The sequence below is a fragment of the Squalius cephalus genome (genome assembly GCF_949319135.1).
Source record: "Squalius cephalus genome assembly, chromosome: 11".
Lineage (NCBI taxonomy): Eukaryota > Metazoa > Chordata > Actinopteri > Cypriniformes > Leuciscidae > Squalius > Squalius cephalus.
The window spans coordinates 1,829,251-1,850,473 of record NC_137132.1 but is presented as its reverse complement, the minus strand read 5'-3'; the positions used below and the strand labels follow the sequence as shown (position 1 = coordinate 1,850,473).

The 21,223-nt window shown below is 37.3% G+C and overlaps 1 protein-coding gene across 1 annotated transcript in view; it reads left to right on the top strand.

The window, feature by feature from the left end:
* Positions 1 to 21,223, top strand: part of LOC307166714 (NLR family CARD domain-containing protein 3-like) — a gene marked incomplete at its 3' end in the record, with an annotated part of 35,896 nt that overhangs the window by 10,802 nt on the left and 3,871 nt on the right. Inside the window, exons 8-10 of the mRNA XM_079885251.1 lie at positions 8,981 to 9,154; positions 13,679 to 13,852; positions 17,430 to 17,603. Coding sequence (XP_079741377.1) covers positions 8,981 to 9,154; positions 13,679 to 13,852; positions 17,430 to 17,603 — 522 coding nt within the window. The remainder of the gene's footprint in view (positions 1 to 8,980; positions 9,155 to 13,678; positions 13,853 to 17,429; positions 17,604 to 21,223) is intronic.

The following is a 21,223-nucleotide window of genomic DNA, read 5'->3' as shown; positions in this document are numbered from 1 at the left end:
TCCATTTATCCCACTCATTAAATTGTTTTAAAGGGACTTCGACTGGTAAGGATTGGAAAAAGTATAAGAGTCGGGGGAGCATGTTCATTTTTACTGTATCTATCCTGTTATGCATCTCTAAGGGCAGTTGGGACCACCTATCTATATCTGATTTAATGTTCTTACTTATAGGACCATAATTGCTATCAAACAATTTAGAAATATCCTTTGTTATTATAATCCCCAGGTATTTTATACTTGATGAATTCCAATTAAATCTAAATATACTCAGTATGTCATTATGAGGGGTGTAGTTATAACTTAAGATTTGTGTTTTTTGAACATTTAATTTATATCCCGAGTAAGTGCCGATTTTTTTTAAGATGGACATCAACCTAGGGATACTAACCTCTGGTGCAGTAACAAACAACAAAACATCATCTGCGTACAGACAAATCTTTTGTTCGAAACCTCGAATTGTAATACCTTTTATCTCCTGTTCGTCTCTAACTAACTGTGCTATGAGCTCAATAAATAAAGCGAAAAGGGCGGGGCTGAGAGGGCATCCCTGGCGGCAGCCTCTTTCCAGGCTAATACTCTGAGTGAGATGCCCGTTGATCCTTATTTTCTAGCCTTTGGTGATGAATACAACGTTTTGATACATCTAATAAACTCATCTTTAAAACCAAATCTTCTCAATGCCAAATACAGGTACTCCCAGCGAACCGAATCAAATGCCTTCTCGGCATCTAAACTAATTACTACTGCTCTGATGTTTTCTTTAGTGACGTGATCAATTACGTGCAGCACCCGCCTAATATTATCTTGTGTCTGTCTGTCACGTACAAATCCTGTCTGGTCTGAGTCCACTAATTCTGGTATTATATCTTCCAATCTTTTAGCTAATATCGATGCATATAATTTATAATCCACGTTTAGTACAGAAATTGGCCTAAATGCACTACACTCCTTTTTGTCTTTACCCTCTTTAGGAATAACTGAAATTATTGCCTCACTCCATGTTCTTGGTGGTTCACCTCCTTTAAGTGTATAGTTAAAGCAATCAAAAAGTATAGGGACTAATTGATCTTTAAAAGCCTTATACCACTCGGATGGAAAGCCATCTGCTCCCGGCGCTTTATTAACTTTTAATCTAGAAATTGCTTTCGCTATTTCTTCCTTTGTGATCTCTGTCATTAGGGCTTTATTTTGTACTTCACCTATGGAAGGTAAATCAAGTGATTCTAAGAATAAATGTATTTCCTGTGAGCTGGTTGTATTTGGTTCCTTGTATAGTTTTTTATAGTAGTTTTCAAAAATGTTGTGAATATCTTCTTGCTTATGGCAAATTTTTTTCGTTTTGGGATCCCTAATTTCATATATTGTATTCTCAGCCTGTTGCTTCCTTAACCTCCATGCCAACAGCTTCAAAGCCTTAGGGCCATTTTCATAATATCTCTGTCTAATGAATTTAGCTTTTTTCTCTAATTCTTCCTCATATAATTTATTTATTTCCTTTTTAACATTGTTTATATGATTTAACCCTTATGTGCTGTTGGGGATGTTTTCATCCACTATGGGGTATTTTTGAGTCTAAATTTGGCCATAACTTTTTCTGTGTTTCAGCAAATGGAATGATTTTTGGTGACAAATCTTATTTTGACACATATTTTGGGAAAATACTTTGAAATTTTTCAAAAACTCAACAGTACACTGTGGGCAAATTTACTACCCTTTCGTTATGTTCGTGGCTGAAAACAGCCACTACTTTAAACTGCTGTAAAAATGTATCAGATAAATATTTTTTTCAACTTTTTTTGCATAAATCTATTAATCAACCTCAGTCCTGCTCAAAAATACTAAATGTTTAAAAAAAATTCAGGATTTTAACTCTTTAATTGCCAAATTCGTAAATGATGTCACTGATTTTGGAAAAAACACACACAAAATTACTCATTTTCAATATAAAATGTGATTGTGTGATTTTTTTTAACCTTTTATCACAGTCTTGGACATGTCAAAGATTAGAAACAACATTGGTTTTGATGCATTGTTAGTTTTTGTGCAGCATCAGATTTAAACTTTTTCTCCCTCATTTACTGTTCGTGGCTGTTTTTGCCCCATTGACTTCCATTATAACCACATTTTTTGATTGCAGAGTCATGACACCATATAATCATGCATTTTTGATTGTTGGTGGTTTTCCCTGTTGGGAAGAGGTAAAATTTGTAATTTTTACTGTTGATAACCAGGTGGCACCATTAACCCTTTAGATAGGCCTGTGCAAAAAAAAGCTTAGTTTCTGGCTTTTACATGGAGTTATATGGAGTATAATAGCATAATAAAGTGTGTGTTTGTGTGTGTGTGTGTGTGTGTGTGTGTGTGTGTGTGTGTGTGTGTGTGTGTGTGTGTGTGTGAACTCACCTTGATGCGTCTGAGAAAATCAAAATATGCACCTCAGCTCTCAGAACTACATGGAGTAAACAAAAACAAAGTAAGTGTATTTATGCATCTGCTGCCTTTTGATGGTGAGAAATGCAGACTAAACAAAAACAAAGCAAGTGGATTTAAACGCGTACATGCAAGCCTGCTGGTCATTTGATGGTGAGAAGAGCAGCAAGCAACATGAGAAAGGGCTTGACTTGTAGTGAAGTTTTAGAGATGATTATGCAGCCTGACCCTTCCAGCGAGCTGCAGGATGTATCGTCTTCTCCCTCTGACACCACAGACTCAGGAGAGTCAGATCCTGATTTGGATGTGGCACCCTCATCATCCTCTCTAGCTTCCACTGAAGGCGAGGAGGATTCGGAGGATCCTGGATCTGGGTGGATTGGGAGAAACGGCGAAGTGTGGTTTTCCACCAACACGGAGACAACTCCCTTTCTTCAGCCTGCCAGAGGCGTGACTCCAGGGCCGACGCGCTATGCCATCGCAAGGGTCCAGAACATGGATTCCGTGTTCAATCTGTGTTTACGGAGGAGATGATTGACCTCATTGTCAGCATGACTTGCGTCAGCACATACATGTTTGTACAGTCATACAAACATGTATGACTATGCCTTATGATGGCATAGCGCGTCGGCCCTGGAGTCACGCCTCTGGCAGGCTGAAGAAAGGGAGTTGTCTCCGCGTTAGTGGAAAACCACACTTCGCCGTTTCTCCCAATCCACCCAGGTCCAGGATCCTCCGAATCCTCCTCGCCTTCAGTGGAAGCTAGAGAGGATGATGAGGGTGCCACATCCAAATCAGGATCTGACTCTCCTGAGTCTGTGGTGTCAGAGGGAGAAGACGATACATCCTGCAGCTCGCTGGAGGGGTCAGGCTGCATAATAATCTCTAAAACTTCACTACAAGTCAAGCCCTTTCTCATGTTGCTTGCTGCTCTTCTCACCATCATATGACCAGCAGGCTTGCATGCACGCGTTTAAATCCACTTGCTTTGTTTTTGTTTAGTCTGCATTTCTCACCATCAAAAGGCAGCAGATGCATAAATACACTTACTTTGTTTTTGTTTACTCCATGTAGTTCTGAGAGCTGAGGTGCATATTTTGATTTTCTTAGACGCATCAAGGTGAGTTCACACACACACACACACACACACACACACACACACACACACACACACACACTTTATTATGCTATTATACTCCTTATAAACTCCATATAACTCCATGTAAAAGCCAGAAACTAAGCTTTTTTTTGCACAGGCCTATCTAAAGGGTTAATGGTTCCACCTGGTTATCAACAGTAAAAATTACAAATTTTACCTCTTCCCAACAGGGAAAACCACCAACAATCAAAAATGCATGATTATATGGTGTCATGGCTTTGCAATCAAAAAATGTGGTTATAATGGAAGTCAATGGGGCAAAAACAGCCACGAACAGTAAATGAGGGAGAAAAAGTTAAAATCTGATGCTGCACAAAAACTAACAATGCATCAAAACCAATGTTGTTTCTAAACTTTGACATGTCCAAGACTGTGATAAAAGGTAAAAAAAAATCCAGTCCACAATCACATTTTATATTGAAAATGAGTAATTTTGTGTGTTTTTTTCCCCAAATCAGTGACATCATTTACGAATTTGGCAATTAAAGAGTTAAAATCCTGAATTTTTTTTAAACATTTAGTATTTTTGAGCAGGACTGAGGTTGATTAATAGATTTATGCAAAAAAAATTGAAAAAAATATTTATCTGATACATTTTTACAGCAGTTTAAAGTAGTGGCTGTTTTCAGCCACGAACATAACGAAAGGTATTAAATTTGAACAATGCACAAGGGTTAATATATATGGTTTCTTCTTCTCAACATGTTCTCTCTCTAAGAGGCTCAGATTTTCTTGTAGTTCAAGCAGCCTTCTATTTCTTTCCTTTTTTCTATACGATGTGAGAGCTATGGGGCAGTCATGGCCTAGTGGTTAGGGAGTTGGACTGGTAACCCAAAGGTTGCTGGTTCGATTCCAGAACTGGTGGGAAATGACTGAGGTGCCCTTGAGCGAGGCACCTAACCCCTAATCGCTCCCCGGTCGCCACACAAAGGCTGCCCGCTGCTCTGGGTGTGTATCCACGTTTGCAGTGTGTGTGTGTTAACTACTCACTACTCTGCTCCTAATGTGTGTGCATTAACTTGGATGGGTTAAATGCAGAGGTCAAATTCCAAGTATGGGTTACCATACTTGGCCGTCACGTGTCACTTTCACTTTCACTTTCATGAGTCATTTTCCCCTGATCACTGATTTTAAGGCATCCCACAGGACACTTGGTGATACTTCCCCGTTATCGTTGTTATCCATATAATCCCCCAGTTCTTTTTGGACATATTCCTTACATGCATTATCATTCAAAATGCTTGTATTAAGTCGCCACAGCATATCCTTCTTTTTATTATCTAAATGCAGGGTCAAGTAGACAGCTGAGTGGTCAGAGATATCTCTGACTCCTATCTTGCAATCTGTAATTCTGTGCCTGTCTGATTTACAAATAAAAAAATAATCAATTCTTGAGTAAACATCTTGACTTGCAGAGTAGAATGTGAATTGTTTGTCTGTTGGGTGGAGATCCCTCCACACATCAATCAGTCCCATCTCCATCATAAATTTTTTCGTTATACTAGCTCTAGAAGTTAACCTCTTTAGTGCATTAGAAGAATCGAGTTTAGGCTGTATTTGGGTATTCCAATCCCCTCCACATATTAAAACCCCAGAGGAGACAGAGGCAATTAACTGAAAAATATCTTTAATACAGGAATTATCCTGCTCAGGGGCTATGTATACGTTAACTAGTGTAACTTCTTTCTGATCTAGAAGTCCCTTAACTATAACATAACGGCCCTCTTTATCAGTAAATTCAGAAACCACTTGAAAATTTACACTATTAGAAATTAGTATTGCTACCCCTCTTCTTTTTCCTTTCTTATAAGATGAGTAAAATACATTCTTAAACCCTAGTTTTTTTTAATTTTTCGTGCTCTGCATTGTTGAAGTGAGTCTCCTGCCAAAATATGATATGTAACTTTTCCTTTTTCATCTTTGCAATAGCCTTACTTCTCTTAATTGGATTGTGTAAACCATTTACGTTAAGGGTAATCACCCTATATTCCTGACATTGCATTTAAACCACAAAAATACACTGTTTGTAAACCACATTATTGGTGACCAAACCTGAACTATATTAGAACTATATAACAAAATCAGAACATCACAACAGACAAAACAAAAAATAGACCAACAAATCAAAAAACACAGGTAGACCTCCAATGTGAAGTAATAACCACTTCGTGATATGGGGGGAATAGTCCAGCAGCTAAACACCAGAGCCCCCCTTCAGTGCAACCTATAGTACACTCAAGGACTGTACAATATATGCACTTAGAAAAGTCAAAAACAGATGTATTACCCGTACTTGTCGGTCAGCTATATTCTCATTAAAGGCTAAGGGTGATTCTATTCAGTTAAATTGGATATTTAATCTCCAACAGAACTGAAGGATCAGCAATAGATTCAATAGGAAAAATATAATGAATAAAGAATAACAGACTTGTGGGAATGTTACGAACAACTTAAAAGACCATAGGTAACTTAACCTAGTCTTTACTCCCACAATGAGGGCATTAAAACTTGTCCCTTGGTGCTAATGTCATTAAAGCATTAGTGTCCATAACCAGACAACTGCCTCGTTTGCTCGATATTTTTAAGTCGTATAATGCAGTCACTTAACGGTATGTTGTGTCCCGAATCCATTACCTTAATGGCTTTAACGGTAGATCTATCTTGGGCGGTGAAAATTCCGCAGCTTTTCCTTGATCCATTCCTGGTGGGTCTGCCGATTTGCCATGCTCGCGCTCATTGATCGCTGCCAGGCGACCTTCCGTGCTTTTTCCGCAGCCTCAGCCTCAGCCGTTTTCTCACACTCAATCGGGAATCCCCTCTTCTTCAGGTCCTCTGCTGCTTCCGCTGCGTTTCCATAAGTAATCGGCCCACTGTCGAAAAAGACTCGCAGTTTCGCTGGCGGCGGTGTTTGAAACCGTATTCCTTTTTCTCTGAGAACCCTCCTGATCTGCGTATACGCTTTCCTTTTGCTAGCGTTTCTGCAGGATAGTCATGATCGAAGTAGATCCTCCTGTCGCTGTGGTAAATCTCCTTTTTCTTCCATGCAGAACCATCTCTTTAATTTTAAACTGCTGGAAGTAGACAATCACCGATCTGGCTTGTGCCTCTCTGGGCGGTTTGGGGCCGAGCGCTCTGTGGCATCGTTGTATTCCAAGGTCAACATCAGCAAGGGGTTCCAGCTCTTTTTTAATAAAGTTCTCTATGAATTGTAAGATATTGTTTCCCTCAGTTCCCTCCGGGATCCCATAGATGCGAACATTGTTACGCCTTGAGCGTGCTTCCAAGTCTGTTAGCTTTAACTGCAAACTTTCCTGAGCTTGTAGTGACTGGCTCAGAGCCTCTCTAAAGTCCACGGACCACTCTTCAGCTTCGGCTATCCGAGCCTCGGCCTCACTCACTCTGTCAGTAGTCGTTTTTAGATCGGTTGCAACCTCGTTAAACTTCTGGTGAATTTCCTCTCGGATGTCCGCTAGTTCCTTTTTTAAATCGTCTCTGATTCGATCTCGAAAGTTACTCAGTTCAGTCTTCATCTCCGTTGACATCATCTTTATATCTGTGCGGATGGCAGTGATGCTAACTTCCATATCCACCGCTGTTAATTTAGAATTTTGTCCATGCGCGCCATCACTCTCTCCTTGTTCCTCGGCCACGACGCCCTCAGTCGTTATTTTCTCACCCTTCTCCGCTTTCCCAGACTGCTTTCCCTTGCCTTTCCTGTACTTTTCCCCTTCCATCCCTAGTTATTAAAAAAAAAAATCGTAGTTATATTCAAATTGGGGAATAAACTCCGACCGAGCGGGAGTGCGGGATTATGCGGCCATACACTTCGGATTACCACCGGAAGTCTATTAGGTTTAATTTTACTTCTGCAACAAATGGACTCTGTTATCAGCCTCCATCATTCTTGTCTAGGGTTATCACTACTTCTACACCTAGTGCATTCTCAACTGTTTTTACTGAATTAGCCCTTCATACTGAGCCTACAGCATTGCCCGTTGTGGGACCTGATGAATTGGTAAATTATTTTAATCATGTTTGCTTGGAGATCTTGGATTATGTTGCGCCTTTTAAAATGAGATGTCAAAAAGTAAAAAAAAAATATTATATTATTGATTATCAATAGTAGTTTATTTTATGGAACTGGAAAATTTATTTGGATTCACATGTTTTTTTAAAATTCAGACCTATTCTGAAAATACATTTTACAAATAGGATCTTAGAGAAAGTTGTCCATAATCAACTTACAGACTTTTTGATTGTAAATAACATAATACATATTTTTCAGTCTGGATTTAGGACCCAAGTGTTGTGAATCATCTGAGTCAGAGAGATCCATTTGCAGCTTAATTTATTGAGCAGAGTAGTCAAACAGGCAAGGGTCAAAACCAGCAGACACACAAACGATCAGGCAATCACAGGAATAAACGCTTAGTAATGTTCACAGTAGCAAAACAAGACTTCGCACTGAGAGCTGCGTGCATGGTAGATAAGCTACAGCTGGGCAAAGTGATCGGAGTCAGAACTGGGTCTGTTGGGAAATGTAGTGTGCACAGGGAAGAGTCAATATTCGGGTGAGTGCACCCTCTGATGGCCAGAGGGAGGTTACGGAGTCTGTGATCGTGACAAATAAATTAAATGTAACAACTATGTTAATACTAATTATAAAAATACCAACAGGGTTGCTTGATGCAAGTAAATGGTGGTCTAATTATTTTATGGTTTCTATGCTGTTTATATTGCAGAATATATGATCATGTAATATAGGCTATAGGCTTATTTATAAAAATAAAAAAAATTAGTAAATGGACTTAAACTTCCAAAAACCTCTAGAGTAGTGGTCTGGGTTCAAACATTCCGACACGCAAAGTGAAGCATTCATGTGACTGGAAAAAAAGTGAGGCTTAGTTTTTCGTTGATCACGTGTTTCTCTGAAAAGAATATGCACTCTGGCAAGAAAGCTTCATGAGAAATTGTGTTGCGAACTCGATACATGCTTTGAAGCTTCAGTGTCATATGTAACATCACTACTGAGGACTGTTCCTGAGTTTCCATACTGTTTCTTCCTGATTTCTTCACAAGTTCAGCGTCCACGATCAAGCCCTTATTTTCCTTATTGAACGGCAGACTGTCCAAGTTGTTTTGTGACTGAATAAACTCTGTTAACCTGCACCACTTGCGTTTGGGTCCTCTCTCCGTTCTCTGACACTTAGAGATATGATCTCTCTCTCACATAGAGATATGATCTTTCGGAAAAACAGTCTCTTAGAAAACTCACTGACATATTGAATTAATTGTTTAAAAAAGAGATATTGCACAAATTATAAACAATAAATAAATAAAAAGTTCTGTTTTGATCTAAGAGAGTGAAGAGTGTGTCATTGTTCTCTATAGGTTGGATAATTGTGGTGTCAAAGATGAAGGTTGTGCTGCTCTGGCTTCAGCTCTGAGATCAAACCCCTCACACCTGAGAAAACTGAGTCTGTCTGGGAATAATCTACGAGACTCAGGAGTGAAGCTGTTCTCTGCTGGACTGGAGAATCCTCACTGTAAACTGGAGATGCTGTGGTAAGTTCATCTCTACCATAAAGACTCAGAGTGAATAAGTGACAACATATAGAATGCAACAGGACATTTCTGATTGGTTAGTTAATGAATTTAGGTAGCTTATGTGTAGTTATCTTCTAGTCACTGATTAGCATATTCTGTCTTGATAATCTATAATTCGTGTTCCAGGGGATGTAAATTGTATGTAAATTTTAGGGTTGGTGATGTCACTAACCCGGGAGGAATGTCGTTTAGTCCCTACCAGCTGTTTGTTGTAGTCCTTGAAAAGCAATTTCTTTAAAAGAAAATATCTTCCTTTGCTTTATACTTTGAGTGTTGTAACTTTGCAGATGTTCTTTATGCTCAAACAGCAACATTACACACTAACTAAAGTGAAATCATAATCAACCACCCCTTTAAGAGTTCCTTAAAATGTTTACAAAAACATTTAGAACAAACATACACACGCACACATATACACAAAAGCACACACACAGACACACACACACACACACACACACACACTCACTCACTCACACACAAACACAGACACACACACTAGGGCTGGGACGATACACCTAGACCTTGGGGAAAAGTTAAATCATACACCTATACAGACTGTCAATAATGTATAAGATGAGTCATATTTATAAAAATTCACATCTTTCTGAGATCTTTCTTTATTTCAGAAGCATCATACAGTAATACATTCTCTTGAATAAATAATTCAATAACAAATACATTTTTTAACAGTTACTTGTCGCCACTTAGTGGCGAAACAATGTAATCGATAAATGCGTTCTTTTAAGTGCCAAGTTTCTATCAAAAGCTGATTTACTCTACTACCGTAGACACAAGTGTATATTTTTTAACTTTAAACCTTTATCCCAGTACTTCTATGATAATTTGAACTATTGTATCACATAAATAATGATACTATTATGAGGTTTAAAAGACCTTTTGTGAAGCTGTTTCATGACAATTCTCTCTGGGCCAGTGGCAGCGGCAACACAGATTTGAATGTTGCGATATGATTTTGTCAAAGGTTTATTAGACAGACAAATTGGAAGAAGAAGTGGAGAAGTGTGGGAAGAAGGAAGAAGTGTGGGTGTTTGAATGGAGATCACAGTATTTTAGAGATTAATCACGCAGCTCTACTGTTTTATCTCTCTCTCAGCATATTAGTAGCGCGAGGGCTTTTCAGTGCATTCAGTCTCACGTCGCTTCCACACGTCCACTTGAAAGGGATATTACATCACTCAACACTCATAGATAACGACTCATTTCATCCTCTATTGAAACAAAAATGTTTAACTTCTGTCAACCTCTGTAAGCAAGGACAGAAATAAAGCAATTTAATTTGTACGAATATCGATTCTGGAATAAAAAAAAATCTATTTTAAAATTGTTTAAAAAAAATAGCGATAGTTATGTGAATCGATTTTTTTTCTCTCAGCCCTAACACACACAAATGTTCCTTAAAATGTTTACAAATACATTAACCATCTGGGGTCTGAGGTGTTTTCTGGGCCCTGTAGGTGTTCTGACATGCTCTGACATTTGTGCTTATTTCTGTTACTTGTGACATTTTCATGGCTAAAGTGTGATTACCCTGTATTTAGCACAAACTCTGCTACAATAATATGTCAGCAGCATGTATGTAAAATTTTGTAGTTTTGAGATATTGACATTTATGCGTGGTTTGTGAAAAAAACAAAAACAATTGTCACTGAAATAAGGTCATGAAACCCATATTGATTATTTCTTCACAAGACTTTTGAAAATTGTATCACGTAGCCTAGAATATTTGCTTCAAAACTATGTGAAAATCATCCTGACTGCTCATTCAGATAAGACAATATTTTGATTTAAAATTTGTAAGACGTGTTTTGTGTGAGAAAGCGTAATCCTGAATATGTATGGTTTTCACACCTGAGAAAGACAAAGGCCCTCCCCTAATGGCCCTATTAGGAGCTATCAGGCCCTGTCATTCTGTGCAACCTTGCACAAAGAATGAGGAGATTTAAAAAATAATGGCTTTTTGATTGTTTGGATTTATTTACAACACAACACAACATAATCCAAAGATACACAGCAAATGACAAAAAAGCACATTATTGAAAACAATGATCCAAAGACAGGGAACTTTGTGCCATTGCTAAAAACATTGTACATACCTTTCATTTTCAAGGTGTTTGATTTCCACTTTACCATGTTCATGTACAGAGACTCATGTGAATGTTGAAGTCAGCAGGACTCATCAGTGGGATCTGATCCCTGTAAAAAAATAAAAAAATAAAAAAATAAAAATTGACCATGCTGATATCAAGAGAAACTCTAGGGCTGCACGATTTTGGTAATACATTTTAGATTTTTAATGTTAAAATTGCTTTTTAAAATTCACAGAATACACACACACACAAATGTTTCCAACAATATATAATAAACACCAGGTTTGTTGTGACTTGTAGGCATAGGCTACGCACAGTGCTGCATAAAATAATAATAAAAACAATAACATATAGCAGTCTATATATCGTTAAAAAGGAACACTTCAGTAACAACTACGCTAGAGAAAAATAAATTGATTATCATATGTTACTTCAAATGTTTCCATTCGTTTACTTTTACCTGTAACCGGCTGAGAGAAACTCAGTACAAAATACTTCATAGGCTGCATATTACTCCCGTTATTTTAAACAAAATTGATGTCTCCATTTCCCCTTTATGTACAAAGTGCAACTTAGAAAGAGGGACATATTATCATTATTTTTGGGAATGTAAACTTATTTCCAGATTCTGGACACTTATTTCAAAGGTGGTCAGTGGGATATTTAAAACGAAAATTAAGAAAAACCCTGGGGTTTTTCTCTTAGGCCTTCCCTCTAGAGACTTGCATCTCAATGCACTACATCATAAACTCCTTGATAAACTCCTTTTAATTGCTCGAAAGTGCATACTTCAAAACTGGATCAAAACTTCCCCACCTAGTATCACCCTTTGGTACAGGGAGATCTTTAATATCCTCCCTCATGAAAGATTGCATGCGGTTGTAAAGGGTAAGGACGAATTATTTTTAAAAGTTTGGTCTCCGTTCTTAGTTTATATACCTGCAGATCTGAAAAATCTACTACTGATGGGCAGACAGTTTTCTGATTGGAAGAAGGCATCTTCCCTGAAACCTTCAAATTATGAAACATAGAATATGATAGAATGCTGATGACTGGTGTATGTGTGTGTTTTTGTTTTGTTTGTTTTTTCCTCCATTTGTATTAGTTTGTAACTCTGCCATGTGCTGTCTGATGGGGGGGAGGGGGCGTCTTGTTTCTGTATTCTGTATGTCTAAAAACAATAAAATGTGTTTAAAAAAAAAAAAAAAAAATGTTTCCATTCGTTATGATGTTATGAAATGAGATTGGAGTAAAACATGAAGCCTAATGTTTGGTGTGTTTTGCTTTTCAAACGCACAGCACGCTCCAAAATAAGAAACATTATGGTTACCATATTATACATATCTACGTTTGAGCAGATATCCACAAACACAGTATTTAACAGTAAACACGGGTCTAAATATTATAATAGCTATTCACCATATATCTAGCAACAGTTCAACTGCAATGTGAAGTTTATGCAACAATAACATTACCTAATATAATTAAGAATTTCTTACCTTACATCTTTCTTGTCTTCAAATCGAATTCTTCTTCTTCTGAGGTAAATCCAATGTAAGCTCACAGCGAGTCTTCCAAACTCGACGAAAAGCAGAGACTTATGAAGTTTGGTGCTTTGTTTTTGAGGTAACAAGCGCGTTCGTGTGACGCGTGGACGATTTGCATGTCAATCTCTTTTGCGCGTGTGGGCGTGGTCAAATTAAAAATAATGAGCAAGGGTTTGAGAAACTGGACATCTTGTTGGTTTTATACAAATTACTTAAGCAGAGAATATTTGTTTTCAGTTTGAATCTGATCATTTAAAAGTACACATTTAAATGTTTATAAAGATATGTGGCTCATAAATGTGTGACAAGTATTTGCTGAGTTTTGTTTCAGTTTATAGATGTGCTCAAGAAAAAAAGTTCACTGAGACGGAGAGGCAGAAAGCACACCCTGTTTATTTTCTTTATTTTACAAAAGCACAATGTTTTGATTTGATTGTAAGTGGACACATACACAAGTAGACATCTCACAGATTCTTTTTTTATATTTCTTTTTTCTGTATGACCATAAATGACGGAGTAATTTAAGTTTATTGTGCTACAATGTGAAGAAAATCCAGCAAAACGCGCTGGCGTGTTTGCCGACCTCAGAGGGTTAAGCACACACACGCGTTGTGTTTCTATGTTTTATGGGGACATTCCATAGAAATAATGATTTTTATACTGTACAAAATGTATATTCTATCCCCTAATCCTAAATTATGTATTTTAACAACGTAAACTAATGACTATTTGTATATATTTCATATTGACAGCATTATGTTATCTATTTTTTAAGTGTTATGTTTAGCTTTGGATATAGGCTTAATGTGTGTCATTGTTCTCTACAGGTTGGATGATTGTGGTGTCACAGATGAAGGTTGTGCTGCTCTGGCTTCAGCTCTGAGATCAAACCCCTCACACCTAAGACAACTGGATCTGTCATATAATAAACTAAGAGACTCAGGAGTGAAGCTGTTCTCTGCTGGACTGGAGAATCCTCACTGTAAATTGGAGGAACTGTGGTAAGATCATCTCTACCATAAAGACTCGGAGTGAATAAGGATTAATATGTAGATAGTGTATTCAATATATCTTTGGCGTAAGCCCCATCCGGTGGTTCAGCGACAGATTTCTGCTTGTACCGTCAGATCCTTCCGGCGGTAGAAGGCAGCGGTGAGTCGTCTCCCTGTAGAGGAACATTTACATCTTAATATATTATTATCCCCCTAAAGAAAGTAAAACTAACAGTTAAATAAACCGGACAAACTACAAACCAGAAAACAGATGCAGGTTACAGTGAAGAGGTTTTTTAAATCACAAATGTTTTGTGTAAATCAACTTGCCTTGTAATGCTTGTGCAAACAGACCCTTGCAAAAGTGTGAGCATTGCCTCAAAATGTGTGTGTGCAGCTGAAAATTGGGAAGTGGTGTGTGTTTCACCTGAACCAGGACTGTCACCATATCAGATTTATCACTACATGATTTTCATGGCCAAAAGGCATAGGACGAAATAACTCAAGATAACAATATATCGCCATATCTATAGAAATCTTGAAAAAAAAATAATGCTATCAGTCAACTTCATCTTTACTCTGTTTTGTGTTATTTAAAAAAAAAAGAATCACACCATCGCATACAAAAGGAACAATTACACTTAATGACGACCAGTTTGAAATAGAATAGTGCATGAATATACACTGAGAATACACGGTATAAAAATAAATAAAACTCGCGTGCAAATTAATTAATGTAATGCGGAACTACTGTTAGATACGCGGGTTCTTTAGGGACACCTAATCTGTAGCCCCGCTTTTGCTCTGAAGCAGGCTGCGATGTAATGATTGCAATGCTGGAATATGTTGTGTGTGTGTGAGAGAGAGAGAGAGAGAGAGAGAGAGAGGCGCGGGCGCGATCGAAAAGTCGCAAAGTGTTTACTTATATTTGTGTGTGTGTGTGTGTGTGTGTGTGTGTGTGTGTGTGTGTGTGTGTGAGGCGCGGGCGAGAACAGTGGAAACATAAAAACATACTCCGTCATTTTGTTTATACATGATTCAAACTGCAAAGTGTTTAAGTTACTGTTAATTAATATTTTAAGGAAAACAAATATATTAATCTGAAATGTAGCAAATTAATTTTCAATTAATTCAGGTACAATTACCTATATCTCAAGGTATTTTTGTCTTTTTATTAATTTAATTACTAAACTAATTATATAAAACTATTGCTATTGCACTACAAATAAACTGGTTCTATGCCTTTACTTTATTAATAAAACTTATTCAAAAAATACAAGGCTTAAGTAATTTATTTTCCTTTGGTGGTACAGCCTGAGACATGCACAAGCCTTCTGCATTTTTGTTTTGCTTTTCCCTCCATTGTACCGAACTCGTACCGAACCGTGTCTGAACCGAGGTATGAACCGAACCGTGACTTCTGTGTACCGTTCCACCCCTAGTATACAGTAATAAAGCTCTTATAAATAATTTGCAAACTCTTAGTTTATAGTTAATGAATAGTATATAATGGTGTGTAAGCTGTAGTTAATATATTAAGAGACTATATACAAATAGTGAGTTCTTCATTCATCGTCACTGTAATTAACAAAGTGTTATTGTTTAATTAGCTCTTATGTAAAAATTTAGATAATGCTTTTCTTAACAACATATTAACCATAAATAGTTCTCACTTTAGATTAGGTCATGGAAAATCAGAAAATGTCATTAAGTGCTTTAATACAGCCTTTATTGGACATTAATTACATTCGTATTAGGAGTTCCTTAATATGTTTACAAATACCTTAAAGGAGAACTCCGGTCAATTTTAGTTACCTATGATCACGCGCGTGAACTCGGCAATCAAATATTGCCCCATTGAAGTCAACAGGGTGCAAATTTTAAAAAGAGGATAACACAGTGTAGGCAACACCGATTTTTGTCATTGTTCTCTGTATTGACAGCACTCCAAATTTACAAAAAAATGAGCTCAATGTTAAAATTGACCGGAGTTCTCCTTTAAGCTCACACACACACAAACACACACACACACACACACACACACACTCGCACACAGACACACACACTAGGGCTGGGATGATGCACCGATTCGACATTTTCATACTTGGGTGCCGATACGATATGTATTGCGATTTTTAAGAATTGCGATTTGCGATTGTTTCTATCAAAAGCTGATCAACTCTTATTTTGATCGCTACTGTAGACATCTAGGCCTGTCACGATAACAAATTTTGCTGGACAATAAATTGTCCAAGAAATTATTGCGATAAACGATAATATTGTCGTTCTGAGACCATTTTCATCTAATATAATGATAATGGCATAATAATGCAGGTACACCTTTTCAAAGATCTATAAACTTTTATTTCTAAAGAATATTAAACATTGAAAACGGAAAACATTTTAAATATCCACAAAAATGAACAAAACAACCAAAAACAATAAAAGCAATCTCAGTGTCTGTTAACAAAAAGAATTCACTTGAATAAATACCAAAAACAATAAATAAAATGGAAACATTAGGCTCAGACATAAATAGTGATACATTCCATAACAGGCAAAACTGCCAGGTAGGACCTTTGTAAACAAATAAAAAAAAGCCTCAACAGGCCATATCACAACATTTTGCACTGTTCTCCTGTTACTTTGTCGACTAAACGCCCGAGTGATTGTGCACTGTCGGGAAGACGGAGACGCACTTTATTGCGTGTATATGCTACGCACTGAAAATACTTGGTTAGGATTAGGGGTGATGAGTGCGTGCGTATTGCATGCATAAAGTGCGTATCATTTGCACGCAAAAACTATTTTTGGCGTATAAATGGCGCGAGAAATAACATTCGTGGTATAGATACGCATTTTCATGAGATCGGGCTCCTCTCTCCCGGCAGTCGCCGCATTCTGCCCCGCTTTCCCATACAAAGACCATGTGACTGACAAGCGCCGCGCCCGCTGCGCCGCCTTCCCCACACAAAGACCATGCAACTGACAAGAGGGTTCACTCCTATACGCTAAGGAACCGCGAGTGGTCATCCAGTCTCTTTGGTAGAGAGAGAGAGAGATGAGGAAAACAGACAAGCATGCAAATGTAATTATCGTGGCCGGAAAAATTATCAAGCAAATTTTTTTTATCGTGCGATTAATTGATTTATTGACTATCGCGACAGGCCTATAGACATCAGTGTTTATATTAGAACTTTAAACTTTTATCCCAGAACTTCAGTCTCACGTCGCTTCCACGCTTTCACTTTAAATGGATATTACAACACTCATAGATAACAATAAGATTGTGATAGTTAGGTGAATCAATTTTTTTCTCCCAGCCCTAACACACACGTTCCTTAAAATATTTACAAATACATTAAGCACACACACAGGTTTCCATGTTTTATGGGGACTTTCCATAGAAATAATGATTTTTATACTGTACAAACTGTATATTCAATCCACTAATCCTAACTGATGTATTTTAACAACATGAACTAATGAGTATTTGTATATATTTCATATTGACATTGTTATTTATTTTTTAAGTGTTATGTTTATCTTTGGATATAGGCTTAATGTGTGTCATTATTCTCTACAGGTTGAGTGATTGTGGTGTCACAGATGAAGGTTGTGCTGCTCTGGCTTCAGCTCTGAGATCAAACCCCTCACACCTGAGAAATCTGGATCTGTCTGGGAATAAACTAGGAGACTCAGGAGTGAAGCTGCTGAAGGATCTGAAGGATGATCCACATTATAAACTGGAGACACTATGGTAAGAATAGTTTTTAATGATTTTCATCATCATATTTTCATTTAAATTTCAAATGGCTGATTTACTCACTAAAACTGAAAGTAAAGGTTCAGGTTCAGTAAAACCAGGTGTGTGTTTGAATATTTTGTCTGAGATCATCACATAATGAGTCTTAAATTCAGCTTCAGTTTCTATAGGTCTCTGAACTTTAAAGGGGGGGTACAATGGTGTTTCATGTATTCAGAGTTGTTTACAATGTTAAAGAGATGGATTCTCATGCTTAACATGGCCAAAGTTTTTAAAAAATATTTTGGAATTTCTGTGCCGAAAATCTTACTTCCGGGTTGGTACAAGTTTCGGCTGTTTTTTTTCGATCGTGGATCTAATGACGTAGACCAGAGTGGAACTCCTTATATGAGCATTTCTCCCGGGAAAAAGCTCGCCCGCGCACACGTCGACCAGAGTAGAGCGAGACCGCGCACATCAACGCGCTTCAACAGGAAATCATCGGCAGCGCTGCATAGTGTCTCCAAAGTGTGTTTTTGGATGTGAGGGAAAGCTTACAATGTTCATCTTCCCAAAGAACCCAGCGTTAGGAACAGTTGATGCAGATTGTTTTTCCGGGGCAAAAACGAGTTGTGTAGACTGTTTGTTCCCTGCATTTCGACGATGAATGTTTTATAAACAAAGCCCAGATCGACGGATTTGCAGATCGTCTAATGCTTAAGGATCGAGCAGTCACAATGATAAAGGTTTGCGGTCGCAGGCGGTGAGTAAAACTTCTTCAAATGTCTCTGTGTGTTGTTGTTAGCTATCAGCGCGTCAGCACAGCGTTAGCATCACCCACACACAGCCCACACGGCCCGCCTCCAGACGCTCGTTTTTTTCCGGAAAGACTCTGTACAGCTTATCTGTCTTTTATAAATATAATAAAACTAAAGATTTTTTGGAGATATGAAGGATGCAATACTACTCTATAGGTACTCAAGATCAACAGGAGATTGAGTGAAAATGAGCATTTCACCCCCCCTTTAAACTGTGTTTTTTATGAGTTCAATTCTGCTTATAGTGTAATGACTGATTGTGAAAATAATATTAATGTTAATTTCAGCTTTCCCCCTTTAACTGTCTCTATGTGTGTGATAATCTGAGATTAGGGTTGTTTGTTAATAACGGATATAAAATTTGTAGTGAGTGTAATGATAATTTCTGCTGGTTTTGTATCAGCTGTCCGTTGTGTGAAAGTGACCTTTCATGTGCTTTTTATTTTGTAAAGTGATATTTAGCATCAGATAGAAGTTATATTATCATGTTTGAGAATGAATTAATATAGCTATGGAAGTAAAATAATGACAAATGTTTTTGAAACAAAAAAGCTTGTTAAATTGCTCTACTTAGAAAAATATGCATTGCATTAACCCTGCTTGCATTTTAATGCATTGTATTTTTAGGGCTTGCATTTTTATGGGCTGAAATTCAACATTGTTGTATATTTAAGCTGTGAATATTTTGATTCAAAACATTTCACACACGTTTTCATTATTAAAATTCAATAATCCATATTCACCTTTCAGATTTCACCTCCAAAATATTAATTCTGTTTAAAAATACAACCTATACTATTCGACAGGCAATTTTTCGGTCCATTTTATATCGCTTTACAAATTCACTTCCACAAATTCAGTTGTTCAAATTCAACAGAAAATTCAACATTTGACATCCAGGAACGGCAGGAATATCAGTAGATTGCCGATTGATAATCTCCATAGTTGTTAGTCAACCTCACCAGCAGGGGGTGCAAGCGGCTGTTGACCTCAGCTGTTGGCTAGTATATAGATATGGAAAAGCTGATAAAGAGACAAAAGCTGTGTTTAAATTTAAGTCTTCACAGTTACTTTTGTACGTGTAGCTTTCTCTACCGTGAATGAGATTATAATGTTATTCCCGATCCTGATGTACAGATCAACGTTAAATCTGATGTAGTAGACTTATATTTCTCTCAGTGTTTTAGTTTTCTTAACTTTATAGTGCGGTGCTGTGCTGCAGAACGTTTTAGATAGTTGATATTAAAAAACATACGAGATCATGCGGTAGGTCTACTGAAAAAAATAGCAATATTTACACATCATTTAACGGTTTATTTTATTAAATATCAAAAATCTAAAAGGTGTGCATCATGCCTGGGACCTACATGAACACTTTACAGTTGGTTTTATGACTGTAAGTCATTCTCTTCAAATGCTATTGAAGTTAGAAACATGCGTAGCAATGTCGTATGTAACTTTAGAGACGGTCCCTAAATGTGCGAATATCAAATATGCAGTGTCAAGCCAATTTTATGCCAGTATTACACTGTAGTGTTGTCAAAAATATCGATATTTCAATAAATATCGATACTGAAATATCTGAACGGTACCAATACTAATTTCCCGAAGTATCGATACACCGATACTATAGCAGAGCTGTCACTTTTACTTCTCTCCAAAGGCGCGTTGACAAACACCATACACGCACTCGTCTCATTTGCTCAGGTTAAATAGCAAAAGTGAAGTGAATGGGGCCAATCACACGTTTTCTGCAGTGAGAGGCGCCTGTTTTCAATTGGTTTCCTATGGCAGCGAGCGTTCTGCGCGCTGTTTATGCGCCTGCTGCGCCTCGCATTTTACCGCCTGCTGCGCGTCGCGTTTTTGAAGTTGAAAAAAAAGCAACTCCGAGCGGAAAAAGTGCCCACTGCTCGTTCTGTGTGATGAGTGCTGTGTGTCTCGCGTTTTTGAACCTGAAAAACGTGTTAGGTGTGATCGGGGCCTAATATAGTAAAACACCTGAAAGACCGACACCCAGATCTATATAAATAATTTCGAGAGGTTGGTAACTCTTCTCATTTTAACATTTCTGAAACATTAACCAAGATGGCCTAGTATTGTTGTTGATATGAGTGTGTGTTGTCTCGTTTTTTCACCGTAATTCTTAAAGTTAATTTAATCTGACTTATGAATCTTAGATAAGTAAATATTTTAACTATGGTCAAATGTAAATTAACTTGTGCTTATTTAACTTTATTAAAAAAAATATTATTTAATTCTGCAATTTGCCTTCATTAGTGATTATCATCAATTTGTTTACACAGATATTAATTAAACTAAACTGAGCTAGACAATGACATCTCTGAATACAATAATGAAATGCCTTTAACTGAAAATTGAATGTTTAATCTTACATTACTGACACTCTATCCTCCAATTTGATACTGTTAAGTGCTTTGACACAATCTGTATTGTTAAAAGCACTATATATAAAGGTGACTTGACTTGACTTCATGTCGATCCAGTGAGCATTGTTTTCGCATGTGATGCACGCACGTTTGCGTTTTAATCTGTTCATCAAATAGCGTTAATATATTAACCAGCATTTATGCTTTTGAACAAGTGCACTACCTCAGGACATTTTTGTTCATGTAAAATATACCTCATTGTCATGTTCTAGACTTGTTATATTTAGCTTTAAATAAAAAAAAAATACCCCCTTAATATTGTGGCAGTATTTTTCTCCGTGGTATCGAAAATGGTATCGAATATCGATATTTTTCAAGGTATCGTATCGAAGTAAGAAATTCTAGTATCGTGACAACACTATTACACTGG